The 22,522-nt window shown below is 40.7% G+C and overlaps 1 protein-coding gene across 1 annotated transcript; it reads right to left on the bottom strand.

Moving 5' to 3' along the window:
• Nucleotides 1-1,684: 1,684 nt before the first annotated feature.
• On the bottom strand, nt 1,685-22,048 carry LOC118229321 (5-hydroxytryptamine receptor 1E). The gene is made up of 2 exons (XM_035421184.1): nt 21,414-22,048; nt 1,685-4,385 (listed from the first exon to the last, which is right to left on the bottom strand). The coding sequence occupies exon 2, from the start codon at nt 4,280-4,282 to the stop codon at nt 3,125-3,127; it is 1,158 nt and encodes a 385-aa protein (XP_035277075.1). The 5' UTR covers nt 4,283-4,385; nt 21,414-22,048; the 3' UTR covers nt 1,685-3,124.
• Between the last annotated feature and the right edge of the window lie 474 nt (nt 22,049-22,522).

Here is a 22,522-nt window from a genome sequence, read left to right as displayed (position 1 = left end):
CACCCAGGAAAGGTCGCCAATCTATTGCAGGGCACAATATGTTTTAACAGGCTTACTTACCTTATAATCTGTATATAGACTTTGGCCATTCAGGCATTGTGCCGACTACTCCATTAGACACATAGGTGGGAGACATCACTGTGATATGGTTTTGTGCTCTGATCTTGAAAGTTAAGTGAAAAACAGAAATATGAAACCTGGGGTTTTAAGACATTAGAACCGATTAAGGAACAATAACAGTATGCAACCGTTGAGATTCAATACTATGAAGTGCTTATTTTAATCGCTTTTAAATTACAGCACTATATGCCACGTTAATCTTCAGTGTGTGGATGCTATGTAGTTTTCCTTTGACCTTGTGCCTGGTACTTGTAACACCAAAGTAACATCAGAAATAAGACTATAATTATGATCTAACAATGTGAATTCAATTGACCTTATATATATATATATATATATATATATATATATAAAATTTTGATACAATAAACACAAAGCAATGGTAGCCTACTGAATAATAAACTTGTTCACTCAAAAATCCCAAATAACAGGAAGTAAGTCTGCCTATGAGACAGCTTTTTGTCTAATATATACTGAAAACAATGTTTTGGATGAGGCACTTCTCTTCTGAAGAGTTTAGAAAATTTAAATCATAATATGTTACATTGAAGAAATAATATTACCATAAACAATAAAGGAAAAATGCTTTACAATAAGTGTGAACATGAGTAACATGGAAGCTCCCAGGAATGTAGCTTGTTGGACATTTTCTGGATGTTTGAAAATATCTTTGAATGATTGAGCACATAGAATAAAATAAGGGATTCAGTGCTATGTTTTATCTTTGATAAGAATTGAAATTTCATAGACATTTCTGGTCATAAAAGCCTCCATTATTACTGAGGAAAAGCAAACATGTTTTTTGATTTAAAAACAGGACACCTACCACATTTAATGATGAATCCTATCTTTATGAGCTGGAAATATGACCACCAATCAATAAGAAACCTGGCTCAGTGCTTTTTTCCTTTTTGACAATGATCAGCTGCACTGTTACATCCTTTATATCCTGGATTGAGTGTTGCTATTGACACAACTGCCACAGATCAGCATGTTTTCTGTTCCACAAGTACCAAAAAGCCATTCTGAGCTATCTGCGTCATGCAACTACTTCTATTTCAGCAAACGTTTCAAGGATGATTTCTGATGTTCCATTTCTTATGCTTGCCTCATTCTTTTTATTTTCAAAACACAATTTATGCAACAGTATGCCTTTTCAAATCCTTCACCACAAAGCTCCAAATTCAGTTGAAAACGCTCACTAAAAATGGAAATATAATGTATACAAGTGCATTTAGCAAATTCCCTTTCCCCACAATTATGTTTCCAAAATTCTACACTCTGATAACTTTGGCTAAGACAAACCTCTTATCAGTGATAATTGCATTTACTTCTGAGCATGGAAGAAGATGTAATGTATAATGTTCTTAATGCAATATGAAAGGCTGCAAGGGAGATGGCAGAGTCTGACGTCATAGAGCAGACTTTACAACGACGTGCTGGGCTTAGGCATGGACATGGATGCTGAGGGAATTACGGCTCCATGCACTGAGCCAACATCACTTAAAGTGCACTTAAAGTGCAATTTTGAACTTTGAGCCTGATTTGTTGGTCAACCAGTGGCTTGGCTGGTTGTCCAAGTGACCCTGCAGATATTAATAGTAGCTTCTGTCACTGGGACATATCTTCAGAGAACTTGCAAGTTAACATGGAATGTGCAGCGTAGTCTGGTTTTACAGCATATTTCCGAGGTACACTGACCATAAATTACTAAATGTACTAATTATTTTCAAAACCTAAAGACAAGCAAACAGTTATAGCAATATCAGTCTCAGTTAACCTGTAGTTCTACAGAAGTAGCAATAATAACCTGACAACTTTACTTGGTCCTACTTCTTTTGTAATAAATACTTCCATGTTAAAGCAAACACAAGCTGGCTATGATCCATTCCTCTGCATTGCTTACCTCTATGGAAGTTTCCTCCACCTAGAAGAGATAGGTATATGATAGCAACGACATCAGGCAATGCATGAAGCGTGTTATGATGTCACATCAGGGATTAAGAATTAAAGTCTCATGCAAGAACATTTTCCCAAAGATGCAAGAAGACTACTCCCATCTTTTCCCAGATGAAGACATATCATATGATCTTGATGAAAACATGTGGCTAAATGTAAATGATCAAGTAGATCCACTGGAGCAACCTTGCTGTTAAATTCTTGTATAATCATTCATAATTTATCATTCAGATTCGATTCAATGATTTACATAAATTTCAAAAAATGAATCGCATGTTTGATTATTCCTGAGTGCACAGGTTGTTGGAATGATTAATCAATGGCACATCAAATTTTGTTTCAGTGACTAATGTTTAATATATCAGTTATTGTTCAGGCAAAACTGCTATTTAAAAAGATTCAGTGATTCAAGACATTATGAAATGTGGTTTTGCATGTCTAATAATGATGTCATTAGAATTTTGTAACTCTTCTTTTGCATTAAGAACATTATGCAAATGCTTTTATTAATTTATTTTCACAAATGTAAAAAAAGATAAAAGATAAGAGATAAAATTAAGCCAAATGGCAGCGTACAAATTATTATGAGAAATTAAAAGTATATGAGTAATGAGCCTGATAGTGACTTCAGTGCCATTGAAAACCATTAGCATGACCCCTGCCTGATATCAACAATGGCAATTAAGAGGCAATTAATATGATTTCCTGTTAAAAGCAACATCTAGAGGCATTATCACACAACAACATAACTAAGAAGTTTCGGCATTTAATTTTAAAAAATTGAATGGATTCTTGACTGTGTGTTTGTGCTTACGTATTTTAAAAAATCCTAGTCAAGCCTCAAGGCCGAATACTTTCCTGGCTTATACAGAGTTGTATTCATGTGTCACCCTGGGGAAACAACAGTCTTTACTGACAGTTTTACTTCAAAAGAAAAAAAGAGAAAGCTTGGCTATGAAAATATTGAGTAGAATGCAGCTGCATCATATAACCAGTTCCCTAACTGTTCATTGTCCTGAGCCCTGTCACAGTTTTTCCACTAGATCTACACGTGCTCCTTACACCTGAACAGCCTCTTAAAGGCGAGCTTGAAGTCCTCGTTGAAGCTGGTGTAGAGCAAGGGGTTGACGAGCGAATTGATGTAGCCCAGCCAGGTGAGGAGGTCAGACACGGGGGGCGAGGGGTGCAGGACGCGCAGGCCCACCAGCAGCTCCTTGATGAAGAAGGGCAGCCAGCAGAGCACGAAGGCCCCCAGGATGAGCCCCAGGACCCGGGCCGCCTTCCTCTCCCGCGAGGAGCAGATCTGGCTCTTCTCGCACGCTCCGTCCGCCTCCGCCTCGAAGGACGGGCAGCGGGCGGCGGCGTTGAGCCGGTCGAACTCCAGGGCGGGGTCGGAGGAGGAGGACAGGCCCGACACGCAGGTGTGCGCCACCCGGCAGTGGCCCAGCGAGTTCTGGCTGTCGGTGCTCCGGCTGCTCAGGTGGCGGCTGGAGCCCCGCTTCTGGTACAGGGTCTTGGCGGTGCTGTAGATCCGGTAGTACAGGAGGAGGATGAGGCTCATGGGGATGTAGAAGGCCCCGAAGGTGGAGTAGACGGTGTAGCCGACGTGGTCGTGCTCGATGACGCAGCGGGAGTGGGCGTGGCCGTGGGCACCGGGGCCCCGCCTCCACCTCCAGAAGAGCGGCGGCACGGAGATGAAGACGGACAGGGCCCAGACGGCGGCCACCATGACGGCGGCCCGGCGGGCGGTCCGCTTGCGGGCGTACTCGATGGCGTTGGTGATGGCCCAGTAGCGGTCCAGCGCGATCACGCACAGGTGCAGGATGGAGCAGGTGCAGCAGGTCATGTCCAGGCTCAGCCACGCCTCGCACACCACCCAGCCCAGCGACCACGTCCCCCTGGCGATGTACAGGATGCTGAGCGGCATCACCAGCACCGCCACCAGGAAGTCCGTGACGGCCAGCGAGCAGATGAGGTAGTTGGCGGGCAGGTGCAGCTTTCGGGTGGTGCAGATGGCCGTGATGACGCCCACGTTCATCAGGGTGGTGAGCAGGGTCAGCGCCACCAAGAAGACCACCGCTACCATCCTCTCGGTCGACAGCCGCGCCCCGAGCCCGTCTCCAAGGGACCCCGTGCAATTTGTGATGTTTGGGGCCCCAAAGCTGTCCCTCAGGAGCCCCTCTATCTCAGCCTCCATATCCATCACAAGCAGGGCTCACTGCATCCTTCCTGTGTAGCTGTCATGCTCCCCGGGGACATGCAAGCATTCTGAGGGGGTTTGGGTGGGGGCTTTCTGTCAGCCTTTCCTGGAATGGAAAAATGAACAAGCCTTACATCATACAGACAGAACATTCATAATGCGAACCATAAAACACATTCACAAACCACTTATCTGAAAACCCACAAGCATATCTATAAGCTTTATTTATTTGTGCACATGTCTTCTGAAATTCCATCCTGATGAAATCGCCATATGGATAGGTATCTCATTGCTGTTTGGCTGAAAGCCTAGCTTTTGAGAAGGCAGGGCACTTTGACTAAATCATCAGCCATGATTAAGTAACCTTCATTTACATCGCACTGACAAGCTTGCCTAATACATCACACCGCTGTATTTTTAATTGTTATTATTTATTTAAAATTGTTTCTTTTGGCCCTATTTTTATTGAATAGGCAATTGAATAGACCAAGGATGCTTTCAAACACTGTATGAGGAAGGACCAGAAAATGCACACATGAAACTTTTTTTTTTTTTTTACAGACTTTTATATAACAGACACATCAGAGAGATTTGAAGCTTCTTGAAGCTTCTCTAATGCTGCTGATCCACATTGGTAATATGCCTCCAAACAGAATAAGACATAGAATCCAAGGAGGGATCTCACAGAGAATAGCAGCTCCCCCTAGAGGCTACCCGGATCGCAGTGTGGAGGTTTTGCACATTTTATTTACACCTTGCACACAGGAAGTCTCTCTCTCACACTGGAGAGTCCAGGACACTATTAACTGACATGGAACTACACAACTTGCTACGCCCTGAAAGGATGCACCTTGCCTAACACTTACTGCTGTATTTATTAATGGGTCTTTGTTGTCAGGTAAACTTACGTTACTGATTTTCAACACACCAAAGTGGGAAAATATAATTAATATATTAATACACGCAGAATTACATATTTATGGGCCCACAGTAGGCACAGTTATTTAAAGGCATTCTCCGAAAAGACCAGGCTTCTCCTTAGCACAGGGTTCAGCCTGGGCCGTGCCATTAACTGACTGACCTCGTCCCGCCAGGAGTAGGGTGGGTTTATCATAGACAGGGCTCCATGGTTACCACCGTTCCTCCCCTCAATGTCCAGGCAGCCACAGGCCTCCAGACATCATTAGCAAGCGATTAATTTCCCTCCTTTGAGTTTTGCTGCATTACAGATCTATAATTAATCCCAGTGTGTTGAAGTTTCCTTCATTCATTAATTCGGCACTTGGGGGGAAAAAAATGGAAAAAATGGTAGTTTCCACTTAACACATATCTTGTTTTGGTGGTTGTCTGGTGGGCAGATGTGGAAAAAAGTATTCCTGAGTGCTGTGATTGTAATAGTAATCATATTATCACGCCGCTTTTGAGCACAAGGGGCAATGTTTGATGACATGAATGGAGCTTATCAGCGGGGCACTTCAGTGCTGAAAATAACCCTTTGTATCTCCACTGATAACTCTCACAGAGGCATATCTGCTCAAAGCAAAGGAAAGTGGCTTATGATAAAGTCTTTGATTTTACTATAGTGTTTTTAATACAATAAGCATAGTTTCCAAGCTGTTTTTTTTTTAGCTTTGTCTTTTTAAAAACAAGAATGACGTTTTTTTTAAATGCCAAGTGGTATTTGTAGCTCTGTTTGATCACTGCAGCATGCAGCATCCTCTGTGATGTACAGTATTATACAACAGATACTACAATGACAACTCTGGCCAGCCTTGTCTGTAAAGCCCAGCAAGGCTTGGTTTGGCATGGTTCCACCAGAGGAAAATGGTTGCTCTGGTTGCAAAGATCCAATTGGGTAATATTAGCTATGCAAAGAAAGCGTGAATGCCTCATATGGCAGGAGAATAGGATAGAATAAATACATCAGTGTTTGCTCTAAACAATACATGGTGATTAGTTTGCATTCTGACGGGAAAACACCACCAACGGCTTTAAACATCAAACCAGCCACACTGGCTTTGTAGTCTAAATGATCAAGTGGACGCCTAAGGAAACAAAAAAACAAAAGAAAAGAAAAAAAAGGCCCACAAAAAATCATGTACGCTCATGGAGATAAGGTTCAAGTGAATTGCTAATGCACTGTACAACCGCAGTAACACCCCGTGCGACGCATCTGAAGAGGATCAGTGTTTGCCTTTGCTTTCCCTTTGCACGTGGCTGTTGGAACAACCTACACTTGAAAACCAACTGTCATCATTGTCACGGTCCACCGCAGTTCCCACTGCTTTCACACCACAGGCTCCAGATCAGCTAAGTCAATAACCACAGAGTGAAGCGTGGCCATGTCCTGGCCCGTGTTCAAGTCTTGCATCAGGGGCAGCCTCCAAAAACAGTTACAGTCGTACATGGGGACAGTGTCAGACGAGAAGCTACCAATTGCATGCTACACCAATATTCAATTGAGGTATAATTAAAACCAATACGTACTCTTTATGAAATTAAAGTTGAGCTCAGTGAACATTTTTTTTAACTAAATAGTTCTCAAGATAAGTGAGTATATATCCTGAGATCACGTTCATCAACCTCAATATTCAATATAATTTCGCCTTATTTCTGTCTTGTTAGACAAATGGACAGACAGAGAAATACATAGATGCATAATATGTGACCTCTTCCTACTGGAAGTGGTAGTAATTGCTCATTGCTCATACCACTAGGTGGCGGCAGAGGTAAAATCAATTATATTCTCATCTCTCATTCTGTGAGTGTGTGTATTTGTTTGCGTGCGTGTGTCTGTGTGTCTGTATGTCTCCAGATACATCAGAATATTGCTATTTTTGGTCTCAGGAGCAGAAATTCTAGTGTATTAACATTGTCATCACACCTACATGCACAAGATGTGCCCAGAACATTTTAAGATTACACGTTAAGTTGTCCCTCTTTGTTACAGCCATCTGTTCTCCAGGTTATACATCTTCAAGACGTTTAGCTATTGCTTTTGAGTCGTGACAACATTGTGATGCTTGTGACTCAACAGTGACTGAATGCCAGTCTAAGATATGGTGCTTGTGGGATGCAAATACTTGCCAAATAAAATAAATCACAATTTTGCATTGAACAAAACAAATTTCAATTAAATAATACCATTCAAAAAATGTCACCATATCTCTTACAGAACTGCTTCAAAAGGAGTCTGATATTTGGTACATCATGTAAGGAGAAAATGACTTCATATTGAAAAATTAAAATGACAAGAAACACTCCAGTAATGATGATAAGAACTGCCACTCCGATTATGTCTAATTCAAAGGTATACATTTTTTTTCTTGCTAAAGAACGTCTGCACATTTGAAGCAACAAAACAAAAACCACAAGCCTACGAATCAGAGCACAGAAATATTACACGCGGTCCACAGTGACAGGCATCATTGACCCGTTTATGACTCACACATACAGCATGCAGCTTAATGTATAATCAGTTCATTCATGACCTATACTTTTAATGCAGTTTGAACAACAGTCATTCACTAGTCAGATAAATGAAGAATGGTTTTAAAGATTGGGCATGGAGACATGCCTCTGGTAATAAAGGATGTTTGAACAGAAAAAGTATGAGAAGTTAGTGCACAAAGACATATTGCGTATCATCAATAGATAGACGACTCACCATCACATTTCTGAACGCACATTGGAAATGACAGTATGGACATGTGTGAGTCCAGGGTTGTCACCCTCACACAACTCTGTTTTATAACATTAAGCCTTTTTTCTTACTGGCAAGACCTCAGTGTATCAAAGCAAGCTTACTGGGCAGAGCATCATGCTTGACAGTTGGTTATTATGTCCAATGGTTTCTCATCAACTCATTTATGCATTACTGTAAGTTTTTTTTTTTTCTTTGGGTCTTGGCTCCATAAGCGAGAAAGAGCATGGATTTTGACCAGATCATTTGAAAATGATCTCCTTTATTAAAGAGCAACCTTAATAAAGGAGCAAGAGAACGTTACATGTGACACATACCTTTACAACCACAGGTGATAAGTATGTGTGGCTAATCCACAGTTTTCGGTCCCACGTATAATTAGATTTCTGTAGGAACTGGCAATGGATGATCACTGATCTGTGTCACATTTCGCCACTTTATCCGGTACTTGGAGGTTGGTTTAGGCTGGCGGTGTTGGAGCGCGTGAGTAGTCTCGCTTGCCAGGAACTAGACGCACACACATCTGCCTGACAATTAGAGGCTTGTTGTCTGTTCCCGCCTTACGTCGTGAGTCATCGCAGACAAGCACAGCCCACTTTACACTTTATTATTCAGAAACAATCGCAAAAGGGGGGCTGATAAACTCCCGCACTAAAGTTGCTCTTTAAGTTCGTTTCTTCAAAATTCAGGCCATTTCTCCAGAGCTTTGTCCAGCCCCCAGAGAACACCCACGTTCAAGGGACAGCAAAACTCCTCAGGAAAATACTAGAACAGAGGAAACGCTGAGGGCAAATTCTGAGAATAACATGAAGAACATTGCCGACAGTTAAGAGAGCTTTCAATTTCAGTAGGATAGATAACGATCCTTTTCATTTCAACAGTTTGGTGGTCTTCAGTTCCCTTTGTTTGCTGTTCATGGTGCATATGAAAAATGTTCTCTAAATATTTCACTGCAAATAAGCTGGTGAAATGTCTTTCCCTCATGTTCACAGATGCTCAACAAGACATTTAAAATGGAAAACATAAGACTATTATACCTATAAATGAAAATGAAGCAACAAAATAAGAGGACAAATACTGCATAGAATATAATCAAGAATCATTTGATACAATTTCTGAACAAATGTAAACAAAGGACTCATGGCAGCAAGCACATTATTTTCTAACTAAACCACATGCTAAGAATTGAACTTCACTGACATTAAATCCACTAACATTAAACAGTTCCCTGTGTCTCCCGACCAGTCAAGCAAGGGCGCTAACCCATTAGCGTAGGATGACCCGAATAGCAGACACATTGCTTGTTAGAGTCTGGGCTGTATCATTAGCTGACTGTGACCCTGAGTCTACACCCCTGGGGAATAAAACTGGCTGCAGGGAACAGAGACTTTGATTTTACAGGCTTCAGTATCTTAGGGTTCCAAGGGTTACCCTTTCATTAACATCCCCAGCTACTCCCGCAGTACTAAAAGCCCTGTATTCGTGACCTGGATACTTTAATGTTGTATACTACCGAATATAGTATACAACAGTGATCATATAAAGCCAATTCTGGATCCTCATTGTCTGTTCTGTAATCAACCACTGATGCTATTCAGTCAACAGCTGATTATGGTCCAGTAATGTCAGAGCACATTTCTGCAACGTGCCAATACCTATGGAATGGACAAATTGGACCAAAGTTACCTATTAGAATTGGCAAACAGTTGCATGCACCAAGCAAATGGGTGATTACCAGTCAGCAGTCTACAGTGGCCAGTGATTAATGCAATAGAACAGTCCATAAATTTGTCATAGCTTGCTTGCCAATGAGAAAAACCCAGTAAGAGCCAGTTTGGATTTTTTTTTGTTCAGCCATTACTGATGGTCAGTGTTGGAGCATTTTTGTTGGCTCTTTGGGATGCCAATAAACAAACCTAATGTCAGCCCACTGCTATAAATGCCATAAATAAAAATGTATAATTTAATTTGTTAAATTAATTTGTTATAGTTTATAATGTTTTCACTTCACCTTTATTTCACCAGGCAAGTCATTAAGAACAAATTCTTATTAAATGCTAATTCATTGTGTAAAATGTACATGTGGTATTTGGTATGTGTAATTAAACTGGAAAATGTTATTGTGTATAATGCTATTGTGAAAAATTCAGGTGGGCCAATGACATTCTTGTGCAATGAGACAAGAATCCAAACCACCAGAAGCCACCTGTACCTGGACAATGTTAGAGTTGATTATGTGCTGCTCTGTGGGATTGCTGGCCAGTCGGCAATGACATGGTCAGGAACTGAAATCAGACGACGGGGAGCATCACTACACCGTAACATTAGCAGGACAAGCCCTCAACAGCCCTGTAATTGTTATTTGGAATTAATATACATTGCAGTTTATAATAACTGCATTATTCCTCCTTTGTCATATTTTGTCTGTAGGCACTGAACAAAAATGATGGCGGAAATTTTCAAAACAAAGCACCGTGATTGTCAATCTTTTCAAAGCACTTTTCTTCTTGAAAGTAGAGGTGGTATGGGTGTCCCTTAAATGTCTATCACACAGAACAATTAAATCATCTCAGCTTCATGATTGTTCATTCTCAAGATCCTCAACTTTTTTTTTCTGTGGAAGCCGACACCCATAATGGAGGAGTGGAGGGAGCTGTCCGTGTTGACACCAATGAACACGACTCAATCCATCTGTGGATATGCAGTCATTTCTTCAAAATCACTTGGCCTGGTATGCATTTAGCCTGCTTGACACAATATGCATTTAGCCTGCTTGACAAATATTAAGTGTCTCCCAGACGTGTGACAGCAGAAGGGGTCGCCTAAGTCCTCAATCCAGCGAGGCACCAGCAAACTTGAATTTCCTCACAGGTTACAGAGACCCGACCATGAGCTGCACGTCTTGTCATTTGCAGCTCCATAAAACCTTTTTTTTACAGCATAGACGCAGTCAAGCATCTGAATGACTGTACTAAAATCAGTCTTTGTTCTTCAACAAAGAGGAATGCTGAAAGTCGATTCCATTATCTTTGAGAACTGGGATATCGCATTTCAAAATTCAGCAAACAGGGCTGTTACTCTGCAAAAAAATCTGTCATTTTACCCAGAAAGCAATTACGCTTGAAGACGGCAATCTGTATCAGAGACGTTGTACTTTAATGAAACTGCTCATTATATGATCCAGTTCTGTTGCAGTACCAGCTCTTTGCTAACTCAGCTCAGCCTCTATTGGTTCTCACAGCCATTGGCTTGCATCGCTGAGACCCCTTGGTGACACTGGCTATGTTCACTGTGTTTGGCACAGTCGTTTGCCCGTATCACTGTGCAAAACTTTGGCATCATTGGCTGGACATCAATGTGCTGAGCCATATTATCATTGGGTTGCGTAATGGTGTGACATCATGCTGTCATTGGCTGGGCTCAATGTGTTGGGTCTTGTGTCATTGGCCCGTAGCACTATAATATGCTGGTGTCAGCACCTGAGTTCAGTTTCTTGTGGCTTAGTGTCCTTGGCTTACTGTAAGTTACCATGCTGAGTTTCACTGGCATCCGTTCCTGCTGCAATCTGCCATTTCAATGACATTGCAATGACAGAGATTCCATATCAGCAGAAATAAATGAAGGACCCTACCATTATCATTAAAATATGCTATTACCATTGTTAAATTCATCCCTGTCATTATTACACTTAGGTCAACAGCTTAAATACTGACTGGAACTCCTGAACTAGGTAAGGAAAGAAGACAGCATGCACCCTGGTGACTTTCCAGTAGTAAATGGTAAATGGTCTCTAATAAATCTCCCCTGTCCTGAATACAAAAATAGCCCTCATACTCTTTTGCACCCCAACCCCAGCGATATTCACAGTCCTCTTCTCACCTCACACCCTTCCTCCTTTCCATTTTACAAACAGACTACAGAGTACACACAAACTCACTACAGACTGCTTACAAACCCACTGTAGACTTCACACAGGTCCACTACAGACAGCACACAAGCCCGCTAAAGACAGACCACAAGCAGACCCACTACGGCCTGCATGCAGGAAAGCAAGAGACGGCAAACAAGTACACTCATTCCTGATTGCATTTAGGCAAACCGGCGGGCCACACACAAGCACTGCATGCAAGCCAGCACGAGACCTGAGCCGCTGCCTCACATTCACCAGGGCCTCATTAGACAGGTGAGAACCAGGCTCTCAGAGAGCGACAGATGACAGTGCAGTGGGATGGGCTAGCTTGGCAGACACAGACGCACAGGGCAGAGATAACGAGTGACTGGAACCACAGCTCCACCCCCGCCAGCTACAGCAGAGGGAATGAAAAATGTATTTTGGGATCCTTATCATCTGTGCGTGAGCTCTGGTGCATCCCAACAGCCCCATTTTTGACAGCCTGCCTTTCAGTCTCAGATCAACCGCAGCATAGCAACTGATGCGCCCTTGTCCTGGATCACCATTTTGCTTTTATAGCTCAGTGAAAAAAGGACAGATGAGTACGGGTGACATCACTGATTGCTGCTGATCAGCGGACAGCAAGGCCCTTTTTTTTTCCTGATCCTGGAGGGTGCAACTCAGGTTCTCTCTGGCCCTGGTTCCATGGTTCAATGTTTGCACCTTAAGCGCGGCACTCTTGCATACCAGAAACAGGACTGCTGAACCACAGAGCATCACTTAAAGTTTCAGAGTTTCCAAACATATATTCCAAAAATCGGGTACAAAGAGGAAGGGGTTGTGACAACGAATCCATCATCCCTGAATCTATGACAGCTGCTCTCAAGTTGTTATCTCAGTGTACCAATACAGCAGACATTATCCTACTGGACACATGCCCCAAAACATGAATGCATTCAGCACTTAGATTCTTTTTTTCTCTCCATACAATTAAACCACTGCTGCCACAGTGTAGACCTTTTACTTTCGATGTGGACACAGAAATAAACATTTGTTTCAGGGAACTATTTTAGGGGCAGGCATTAAATCATGTCCAACCTGCTCACCAATAATTAGGCACCCTGAGCTACCGCTTGAGTTTGTACTTTATGACCAGCACAGGAGTCAAGGCTTTGATTTAACTGAGCCCCTGCCGCAAGTCTATGAGATTAATAAGGTCTCTTGCAGGGAATCATACTGTGCTATCTCTGGATAATTTCTCACACACAGAAATACGAGGCCCCATCGCCTGCTGTCTAAGTACTGCTGCCCTGGGACCCCAGACGCAACCCTGTGGATCCTGGCTGACATCTTGGCAATAGAGTTCTGAAATGTAATAACATTTATCATAATGGGAAATCAGTGGCAGCCACAGAGGCTGTGGCAATAAAAAAACACAATCTGACACTCCGGTCTCTTCCTTGTCCTGTTCCTAACACATCAACAAGAGTTGAGAAAATGCTATGCGTTAATATGTACTAGGGATGTCCGGTTGGCTTTGAACCATTCATGTTGTTTTTTCTTTGGTATTTCTGTACTTTTTGTTAAATACTTAGCATCTAATTGTTTCCTGTTGTGTCAGAGCTCAGTAGCCCCTTCAATCTGCTTATATTTACATTTGATTGTGTAGTATGTGGCCTTAAAATGGAAAATCTAACAACTGAAGAGGCAAGAAAAGATCATGTGACTGATTTACATTACATATGCAGTACATCTCTCAAGGGAATGTATTTTGTTGTTGTACAAGAATTTCTATTCATGTACAACAAATTGCAGTTTGCTTCAATAAAACCACATGGAATGGCTATTCTAGAGAGGTTCCACAACTGTACATTTGTATGAAATTCATTTAAATCTGCTTGTTAAAATCAATGGCTTTATGTTACAGTAGGTAACTGGCTAGCCAGTGTCTAAAAATATATGTTGTTCAAGTCAAAGTCTACCCACCATTTTATAATGTACCACAGCATCAAGATGACCGCCATCATGAAATCAAATAGAAAAGTACTTTGGTAAATGTGCTTCTGGACATTCTAAGATAATATGTGACCATGACACTCCAGGCCTGGAGGAACGGGCCATAACCGGAAAACAGATGTGTGTAATAAATCCTACAGATGTTTCACTGTGCTTCCTTGAGTCTTTCAAGCACACGCATTTACATGTAACACATGTAAAGTCTATACATGCAATATATTTATGACAAATTTTTGAAATACATTTAACGACTTCTATATTGCCCCCTTTTTTAAACCCTGAAAATGACAGACCAAGCAGAAAGTGGTTACTATTATTGATTATTATACCAGGATTAAGCCTGGAGTCAAAGGGGTTAAATCCCCCCCCTTCCTCTCCCCTAGCCACGTCTGGGAGCAGCCGGTCTGGAAGATTCTGGAAAATAATTGCATTCACCTACTATTTTACAAATCCATTGATTAAGGTCCATTTATTGAAGTTTTCATCAAATACTCCACCCCCATCAACATGTCAAACACGTTCCACAATTTCACATGAAACATTTATTATTCAAAATCAGGCCTACTCCTTATTTATAAGCGTACTGAATAATAATAACTATATTTTGAGAATATATTTTGATGCTCAGTGATATAAAATGGGATTAAGTCCTTAATTGTACATGCCCTCTGCTGTGGAGTCAAAGCTGTTTTCACTGTCCTTCTCAGAAATATTCACTCAGAAGAGTGATTTCTTCAAAGGCCTCCAAAATTCAAGTCTTCTCCTTAGAGAAGATAAATTTTTAAAAACAACAACCTATTGAGGCATAAAGCCTCGAGAACATTTCTTGAGGGTGTGTAACATTTGCAGCATACATACTGAAAAACTTTGATTTGTTTACGCAGGTGAAACAATTTGTGTCCTTTCATGCAAGCATAACAAACTATACACCGTTAGTTTGTAATTGGCTGGGTGTTTACTGGGCAGAACTTACACTGTCAAGGTCATCATCGGAGAAAATTGTAGGAGGGCTCATCTTGTTTCAGAGAGTCTATCATTACGTTACATTTATTTGGCAGTCGCTTAAATCCAAGGCAACGTAAAACAAGTGCATACCACAGAAAATGACATTCATATTTACACAATACTTTTGGCACGTATGTAATGGCAAAATGGACAACACTTTTAATTCTTCAGGAAAATTTCTGAGTAAACAATGGCCATTCCATCAATGCTTCACTGAGTTAGCATGTTTTTTGGACTAAAATATCTGGAGATTTTGTTCACTGGATCCTTGCCGTGATAAAACACTGACTTTACTGTGATTCATGTTGTCTGTGAATTTCCAAAACGCATAGATGGAGAGGACCCCAAGGCTCTCCTGCCACCCCGCATTACAAAATAAGTAACCACTGTTGAAAAAAACATTGACATTGTAAAATAGTTCATAGAGATAGGCTTTTAACACTTTTAAACGATATATCGTGCGACCAGATTGATTTAAAATTTTACCATACAAAAAACTGAATGAATGCAAATACACCCACTCCAGTCCAAATACGGGCCGATGCGACTTAAGTCCTGCATTCTGTCTGTTTTGCTGTTAAGATTTTTAAATGTCTCCTTTACTGTTGACTCTTCATGCTCCAGTTGCTATCAATCTCCTGTACCTAATGAAACCCATCCCACGGGCAGGGAGCTCCATTAGGCAGACAAATGGAGATGACAGAAATAATAAAAGGGGACAGAAAATGGCGGGATGAGATTAGACGGGCGAGGAAGCTGGCCGGCGGCATTCACGGCCGTGCCTCACCTGTCAGAGCCGAGGGCCCCGGGGTGCCGGGGGTAAGCCAGAGCAGTAGGCCATCGAATTTCGGTGTGATTGCCCGGGAACTCTGGAGTACCATCACATCATCTGTGCACCTGGCGTAATAAGCACCGTAGGCTCAGAATAATCTACCGGAAAGCATAAAGCTGGAGATGCTGCCCTCGATTCAGGATTTTAAACATATGATCCTAGAAAACTCTCAGAGAAGAATTTCATTGCTTTTCATAGACAAGGCTACCTTGCTCTGAGTGAAATACTGCAATGTGATAGTACTTAATGTCCTAATTGCTTTACTGTTACTTTGTTATGTGCACTCCGTGTTTTATTCATTTTAATGTTTACTTATTGCTGCTGCCGTCTTGGCCAGGTCTCTCTTGTAAAAGAGATATAATATCTCAAGAGACTTCCGAGTTAAATAAAGGTTCAATAGAAAAAATGAAAAAGCAGTGGGCCAGACATCGAAGCCTGTATTACACTGTGTAACACAGTGTTGGCCAATGCTGGCCTGACCTCAGTGAGCAGGCTGACAGCCTGTTTTCCTGGGAGAAAAACTGCAGACCACTCAAACTTTCAAAATTTTACATGTCAACCTGACAGCCCAGAGCTAACCATGACTTCAAGTTCTCTGAAACTCGCTACAAGACGTTCCTAGGTGACGCGGGACAAGCAGAATTATTTGTGGAGAAAAAAAAAAAGAAAAACTATAAAAGGCAGCAGGGTAACACATCTCTCTTCTCTGTAATTCAAGGTAAAGGACAACAAAATTTGGGTCAGACTGTCCATCCTTAATGGTCTGCAAACAAAAGATACAATGACTGCAGTCAGGAAGGAGAAATGGTACTAGAAGCCTTTTCCAATTTAGCTTGAACCCATTTAATGGCACAATTTCAATTTAACTTTAATTAATTTAAATTATGGACCGAACCATTTGCTCACATTTCACATTTGTATTCACATATAAGCCCTGCAAATCTGCATCCATTTTCTGAATTGCTCACATCGGTTTCACTTGAATGGTGAAAGTACAGGCTGTACATTTTCTGCAACAGTGATTACTTCAATAGAAAGCTGAAATTGTGATTGGTTCAATGCTCAACAGTTGGTTGTCAATAGCCAACCAGAATACGAGATGTAGAATCTGAGGAGACCACTGTTGTTAACGCTCTTTTGGGACTAACTAAGCACACACTGTTACACATTGGGTGGATTTAGTGAGCTGAGTGTCTGGATGTTGATACTCAACGTAGTCTGTAGTAACTTCTTCGTGGTCATTCCCCCACGCTGCCACTAATCATGCTGTGAATACTACCAGTAGTTGGAGATCTGCATTACCCAAATGTTTTTTTTCCGTTATTTTCAGTTGAAACCAAAATGACCCTAACTTTAAATTAGGATCAATCTGAAATATAGGAAATAATTTAGCCTTAATGAACAACAGCTAAAATGACAAAACATTACTTATATGCTTAGGAAATACCACTGTCCAGACATAGTACAGTGTACATATACAGTGCCGTCTGTAAGTATTTGGATGATGACACATTTTTTTGTAGTTCTGGCTCTGTATTCCAGGAAATTGAATTTTAAATAAAACAATGGAAATGAGGTTAAAGTGCAGACAGCTTTAATTTGAGGGCAAAAAAAATTCATGCATATTCAGTGCAGGAACTACAGCCCTTTTTATATATCATCCCTCCATTTTAGGGGACCAAAAGTATTAGGAGAAAACAACTTTAAATAAAGTCATCATATTTAGAATTTGGTTGCAAATCTTCTGCATTCGATGACTGTCATATCGTGGAGCTAGGACAACCCAAGTGCAGAGAAACACATAAGAGGGGAGATAAACAAACTGAACACTTTTAATCAGGAGAACCAAAATAACACACAGGAGGGAACACAAAGTGCTAAAAACTACCACGGTAAGAAAACAAATAATGCAGGGAAACCACAGGAGAAGAGCTAACTAACGCAACATATAATAAACCAGAATCCACAAAAGACAGGCGCTAGAAAACAGACTGAGGATACGTGGGAAGGCAAAAAAAAAACAAGCGAAGACAAACACAGTGAACCTAAATACAGAGAACAATTAGGTGAGGCTAATGATTAATGACACACAGGTGAGAAAACCTAATCAACTAATAAAAGAATAACAGAAAAACTAACAAGGGAACAAGTGAAACAACCTGACACAAAAGAAGCAGGTAAGGCCCACGTAACAAAGAAGGTAAGCTAAGCAGGGTAAACATGGGCAGATTTAGGATGGGGAAACAACACATGTCTGGCATCCAGGAACCATGACAGATGAGGTCTGTTACCCATAAACATCACTAGATGCACTACACTCTCCAGTGTGCTCTTGCATCTTAACAATGCACCAAATAATTGATTTTGACACACCCAATGTTTTGGCTTTGTCGCTCATCAATTTTTTCTGAATTTTGAGTCTTATGATGCCCTCCTTGAAACTTCTTTGTTCCTCATGCTGAGGACAGCAACACACCCTAAATGCAAATTCCACAACTAGAATCGACTCTGGACCTTTAGTAAGCTTGTTTGTGCATGACCTAATGATGCAATGACACACAGGTTGCCCAGAAACAGCGAAGCAGTCATTATCCAATTATATTCAGTCCCCTAAAACGGAGGGACTATGTATAAAAAGGACTGTAATTCCAACATGGATCACCTGATATGGATGTAAATAGCCTCAAATTAAAGCTGACAATCTGCATTTAAGCTCGTATCCATTGTTTTATTTCAAATCCAATGTGGTGAAGTACAGAAAATGTGTCACTTTCTGTATGTTTGTATGCTGTATAGCATCATCCCATTTATGCAGCAGGATATTAAGTGAACCTATTCATGTTAAGTAACTTGCTCAGGGGATCAATAGCAATGGGGTCCACCAGGGATTTCAGCTTGCATCGTCTTGGATAATAGCCTAGTTTCTCAATAGGGACTCCACAGCACCACCCAGTGAAATACAGAACTTGTGAAAGAAAATAGTCTGTACACTGCTACAGTAGGCAGTCTAAGTACATCACCTTCATGCACACCAGTAACCCCCATGACAAAACAGAGTACCCAGATATTATATTGGCCACATATTAAATAAATCATTCCGGCACTGCATACTATATAATAGGTATACATTTGGCAACCCATTATTTTTCCACTGTTGGCACCGATTCAGGTGTTCACTTCCAGTCTTTGCAGACCCAGTGTCACCCCATTTTACCTTTAACTCAGGCCAGAAATGTATAATTGAAATGAATTAACTGGAAAGATTGACCTCAGTTACAAGTCACTTTCTAATTCAAAGGTTAAACATAGGTCTGTCCATTAAGGAGCAGAGCTGCCCAACCTTAATGTAGCGGCAGTCATTACATTATATTGTATACATATGAAATATAATGAGGTATGACTTTTGAGGCAGTTTGTGGGTTCAAAAGGTGACCTTCCTAACAACGGCTCCCCTCCCAGGTGTATTGTACATTGACGGTAAGCAGAAAAGCAAATATAAGTTGAATAAGTTGATATTCCTATAACCTCAAGATGGACAGTGTAACAAAACATTGAGTAGTTTTCAGTTTAAATTTGCAAAGATTGTTCTGTTGGCTGGTGTACTCAAATCTTTTCTATTGCTATTGGGAATAGAGGCATTGCAATAGAACAAACAACTTAACCCCGTGTACAGGTTATATTGGCTTTTCAACTGAAAATAACATCCTCTCTCTAACAGGCAAGAAAATGTTCCACGTGTGCAATACAGTAGCCTATTTTCTTTCTTGATGTACCAACTGGAGGACAACACATACTTTAAAAGGGTACGGGGTTGCAAGACATTCCAAACATTTCCTGTTGGAATAAAAAGAGACTTTCTGGCTGTGAAACATGGTTCACATTAATACCTGGAGATTAAATGTCATGTCTCTGCATGCACAGACCACATATATTTGAGAGGCTGAACATGCATCTGTAACAAAAAATCAATGTTTTAATATCATGGGGGGATGAGTACTGATGTTGTAAATACTTGTGTAGACCTGTTTGACAAATTAATTATTTGACAATGACTATCTGTCTGGAAGTCAACATGCAATGTAAACAAAATAATTATTGTCAACATATGAACTTGATTTGCTAGGGGTAAAACATCTTAGTTCTAACAAGGGTGACTCCAAGTGAAAAATAATATTAACAACAACTTATAACTATTTCTAAAGTTGCAATGCTGGTACTATTTTACCTGAATAAAGCCATCATTACACTGTCATAAGCATTGCGTAAAATCTGTCATAAGCAGCCATGTCAGCATATTACAGCTTGCGATAGATGTTATTACACTAAACATAACATATACTGCAATCTCTTTGCCACAGTTATTCTGAAACGTGCATTGCAAAATTCTCTGTATATGACTGTCATTTGTTATGAGCTGCAATACACTGTAATGGCTGGGAATTGCCATGTCTTATGTCAAGTTAATGGTAGCATCACGCAGGCTTCATGATGTTTCAATTACAGTGTCACCATTTTCTCTTAGAAAATGTGTGCAAATATAAAACAAAATATGTAAATGTGAGTAGTATCGTCAATGGTCATTTTATTTAATATATAATTAAACTGCAGCAAGGTTTGTTACTGATTTCTACTGTAGCTTGGCAGATTTTTAATAATGTTGAAATTGTAACATTATATTCCAAGATACTTTTTTCAGCAAGAGAAGGTCAAATGTTACTGATATACATAACTGACCTCAGTAGCACATACAGACCAATGGGCTGCTTTATGATTTTAATTTTGATGTAGTCATTGCTTGCAGACACTGAAATTAGCTTCATCCTGGCTTATTTTCAAGAGACTATGGAAGCAGCACTTCATTGCTCAGTAATATCAATCATATTAATTACATCAATTTTGCTGTTATATTCCTGGCAGTCAAATTTTATGACTCTTGGGTCCAAGAATAGACGTGTTTAATAACGGCAATGTGAGGTGATACATTTATATTAAAACAAGAGTTAAGACCAGGGGATGCTGAATAATTTCAGTAACACAGACACCCGGCAACAATACACATCACTCCACCGGTAACACTGAATACACGCAACAAGCTTATCAGTTAGGGTCAGCTTATTTCGAATAGAAAAAATCGCGTTGACAAAACACACACACACACACACACACACGCACCCATACACACACACACACACACACACACTGTATTTCAGAACAGACCAAAAAAAAAAAAAAAAAAGGGGGGGGGGGGGGGGGATACCAACAAATAAAAGATACATGTAATCTTTCTTTGAAGATTTCTACATCAATATCCCACGGGGTATTTTTGCACAAAAAGGACACCAAGAGCAGACTACCAGCAGTAGTAATGCGAAAGTGTACCCTGTACTCTAGTCAATACAGTGAAAGGATTTAACAATGCAACTCGATATATAAATAAATAATTCTGTAATGTAACTAACCGACATTAGGCAGATCTGTTTTGTTAGTAACCTGGACTATAATTAACGGTTCAATAAGTATACTTAGCTACTTTTCAATTCAACCATAAGTCTCGCGGACAACAGTTGAAATACTAAAATATAGCCTAATTGCTTCATCATCGTCCAGTTCTTTCATGAGTTTGGTATTATCTATGAATAACTGGATTACAACTTAATGTTTAGTTTAACTAGAATGTGTTACTTACCTTGGTGTACTTTAAAGAGATGATTTCAGTCTAATCCATTTCGAATTTGCATGTCTCTTAAAGAAAAAATGTTTCCCGTTTATGACTTATGAAGCTAGCACGATATAATAAGCAATGTTCCGTGCCTTCTTGAGGCTATGGACTGAGCCACTCATCAGGTGTTCCTTCACAGAGCTGGCAGGCATCTTAGAATAATCCACGGCGAAAAGAAAAAGAGCCGCTCACCTGAGCGTATTGTCCACGCTCTTATCGACTCACTGCAGAGTGGAAAGGGGGGAATCAGTCAATAAGCGTTTAGGGGGTTAGTCTCTCCGGCGCTCCTTGCAGCGGTTTTCCTCACAGGGAACGTCAAGGTTGTCTACTAATTCAGAGAGAAACCAAACACCAGGGGGCACTTTTTTGCCAGATTGAATGCATTACATTTTCTTCTGGGTAATGGTCGCGGAGTAAGCAAAGGCAGGTGTCAAGATCCAAGTGATAACCCACATTTGGTTTAGTAAATTGCCCTGTTGGATCTCTTTCGTCACTTTATGTACAAACTAAGCAGACTAAAACATTACATGAAAACAATACAAAAAGTGGTATGGTGTTTTTCTAATACATGGAACACCACAAAAATATTTTCTCAAAACGTTTTTAATTAATATCGATAGAATGAAGTCGCTGTAGAATGACGCGCACGCGCACATATACTTTACATCTCTGAGTAAAGCTGGAAGGTATTCGTTCTGCAGGCTTTGCCCAAGCACCGGACAAATGGACCATCTTAAACACGCATGTCCTGGCTGTTATTTTACTGAGGTTATTTAACCCATTAATATATGCCCCATTCTCCGATAAATGTACTGAAGAGATCATGGAATGACTTTCAATCCCGGGGTTCTGACTATTCTCTCTCTTAGTAAGTAATGTGGGAACCAAGATGCTTGGTGTGAGCTGGAACCCGAGAGCTGAAATCAGAGGTGGCCAGAGAAGTGACATATTTTGCGTATTTTTCCCTATTTACAGGCCTGGGGCTAAGGACTGGTCCCCATTATAAAACATACATGTCAGATTCAGTCCCCCACCAGATGGCCAAGACGCCACTGGGACACATTTTCCACGACAGA

This window comes from Anguilla anguilla, chromosome 6 (assembly GCF_013347855.1).
Source record: "Anguilla anguilla isolate fAngAng1 chromosome 6, fAngAng1.pri, whole genome shotgun sequence".
NCBI lineage: Eukaryota > Metazoa > Chordata > Actinopteri > Anguilliformes > Anguillidae > Anguilla > Anguilla anguilla.
Note: the sequence above shows the minus strand (reverse complement) of the source record. Positions and strands in the feature narration are given on the sequence as shown.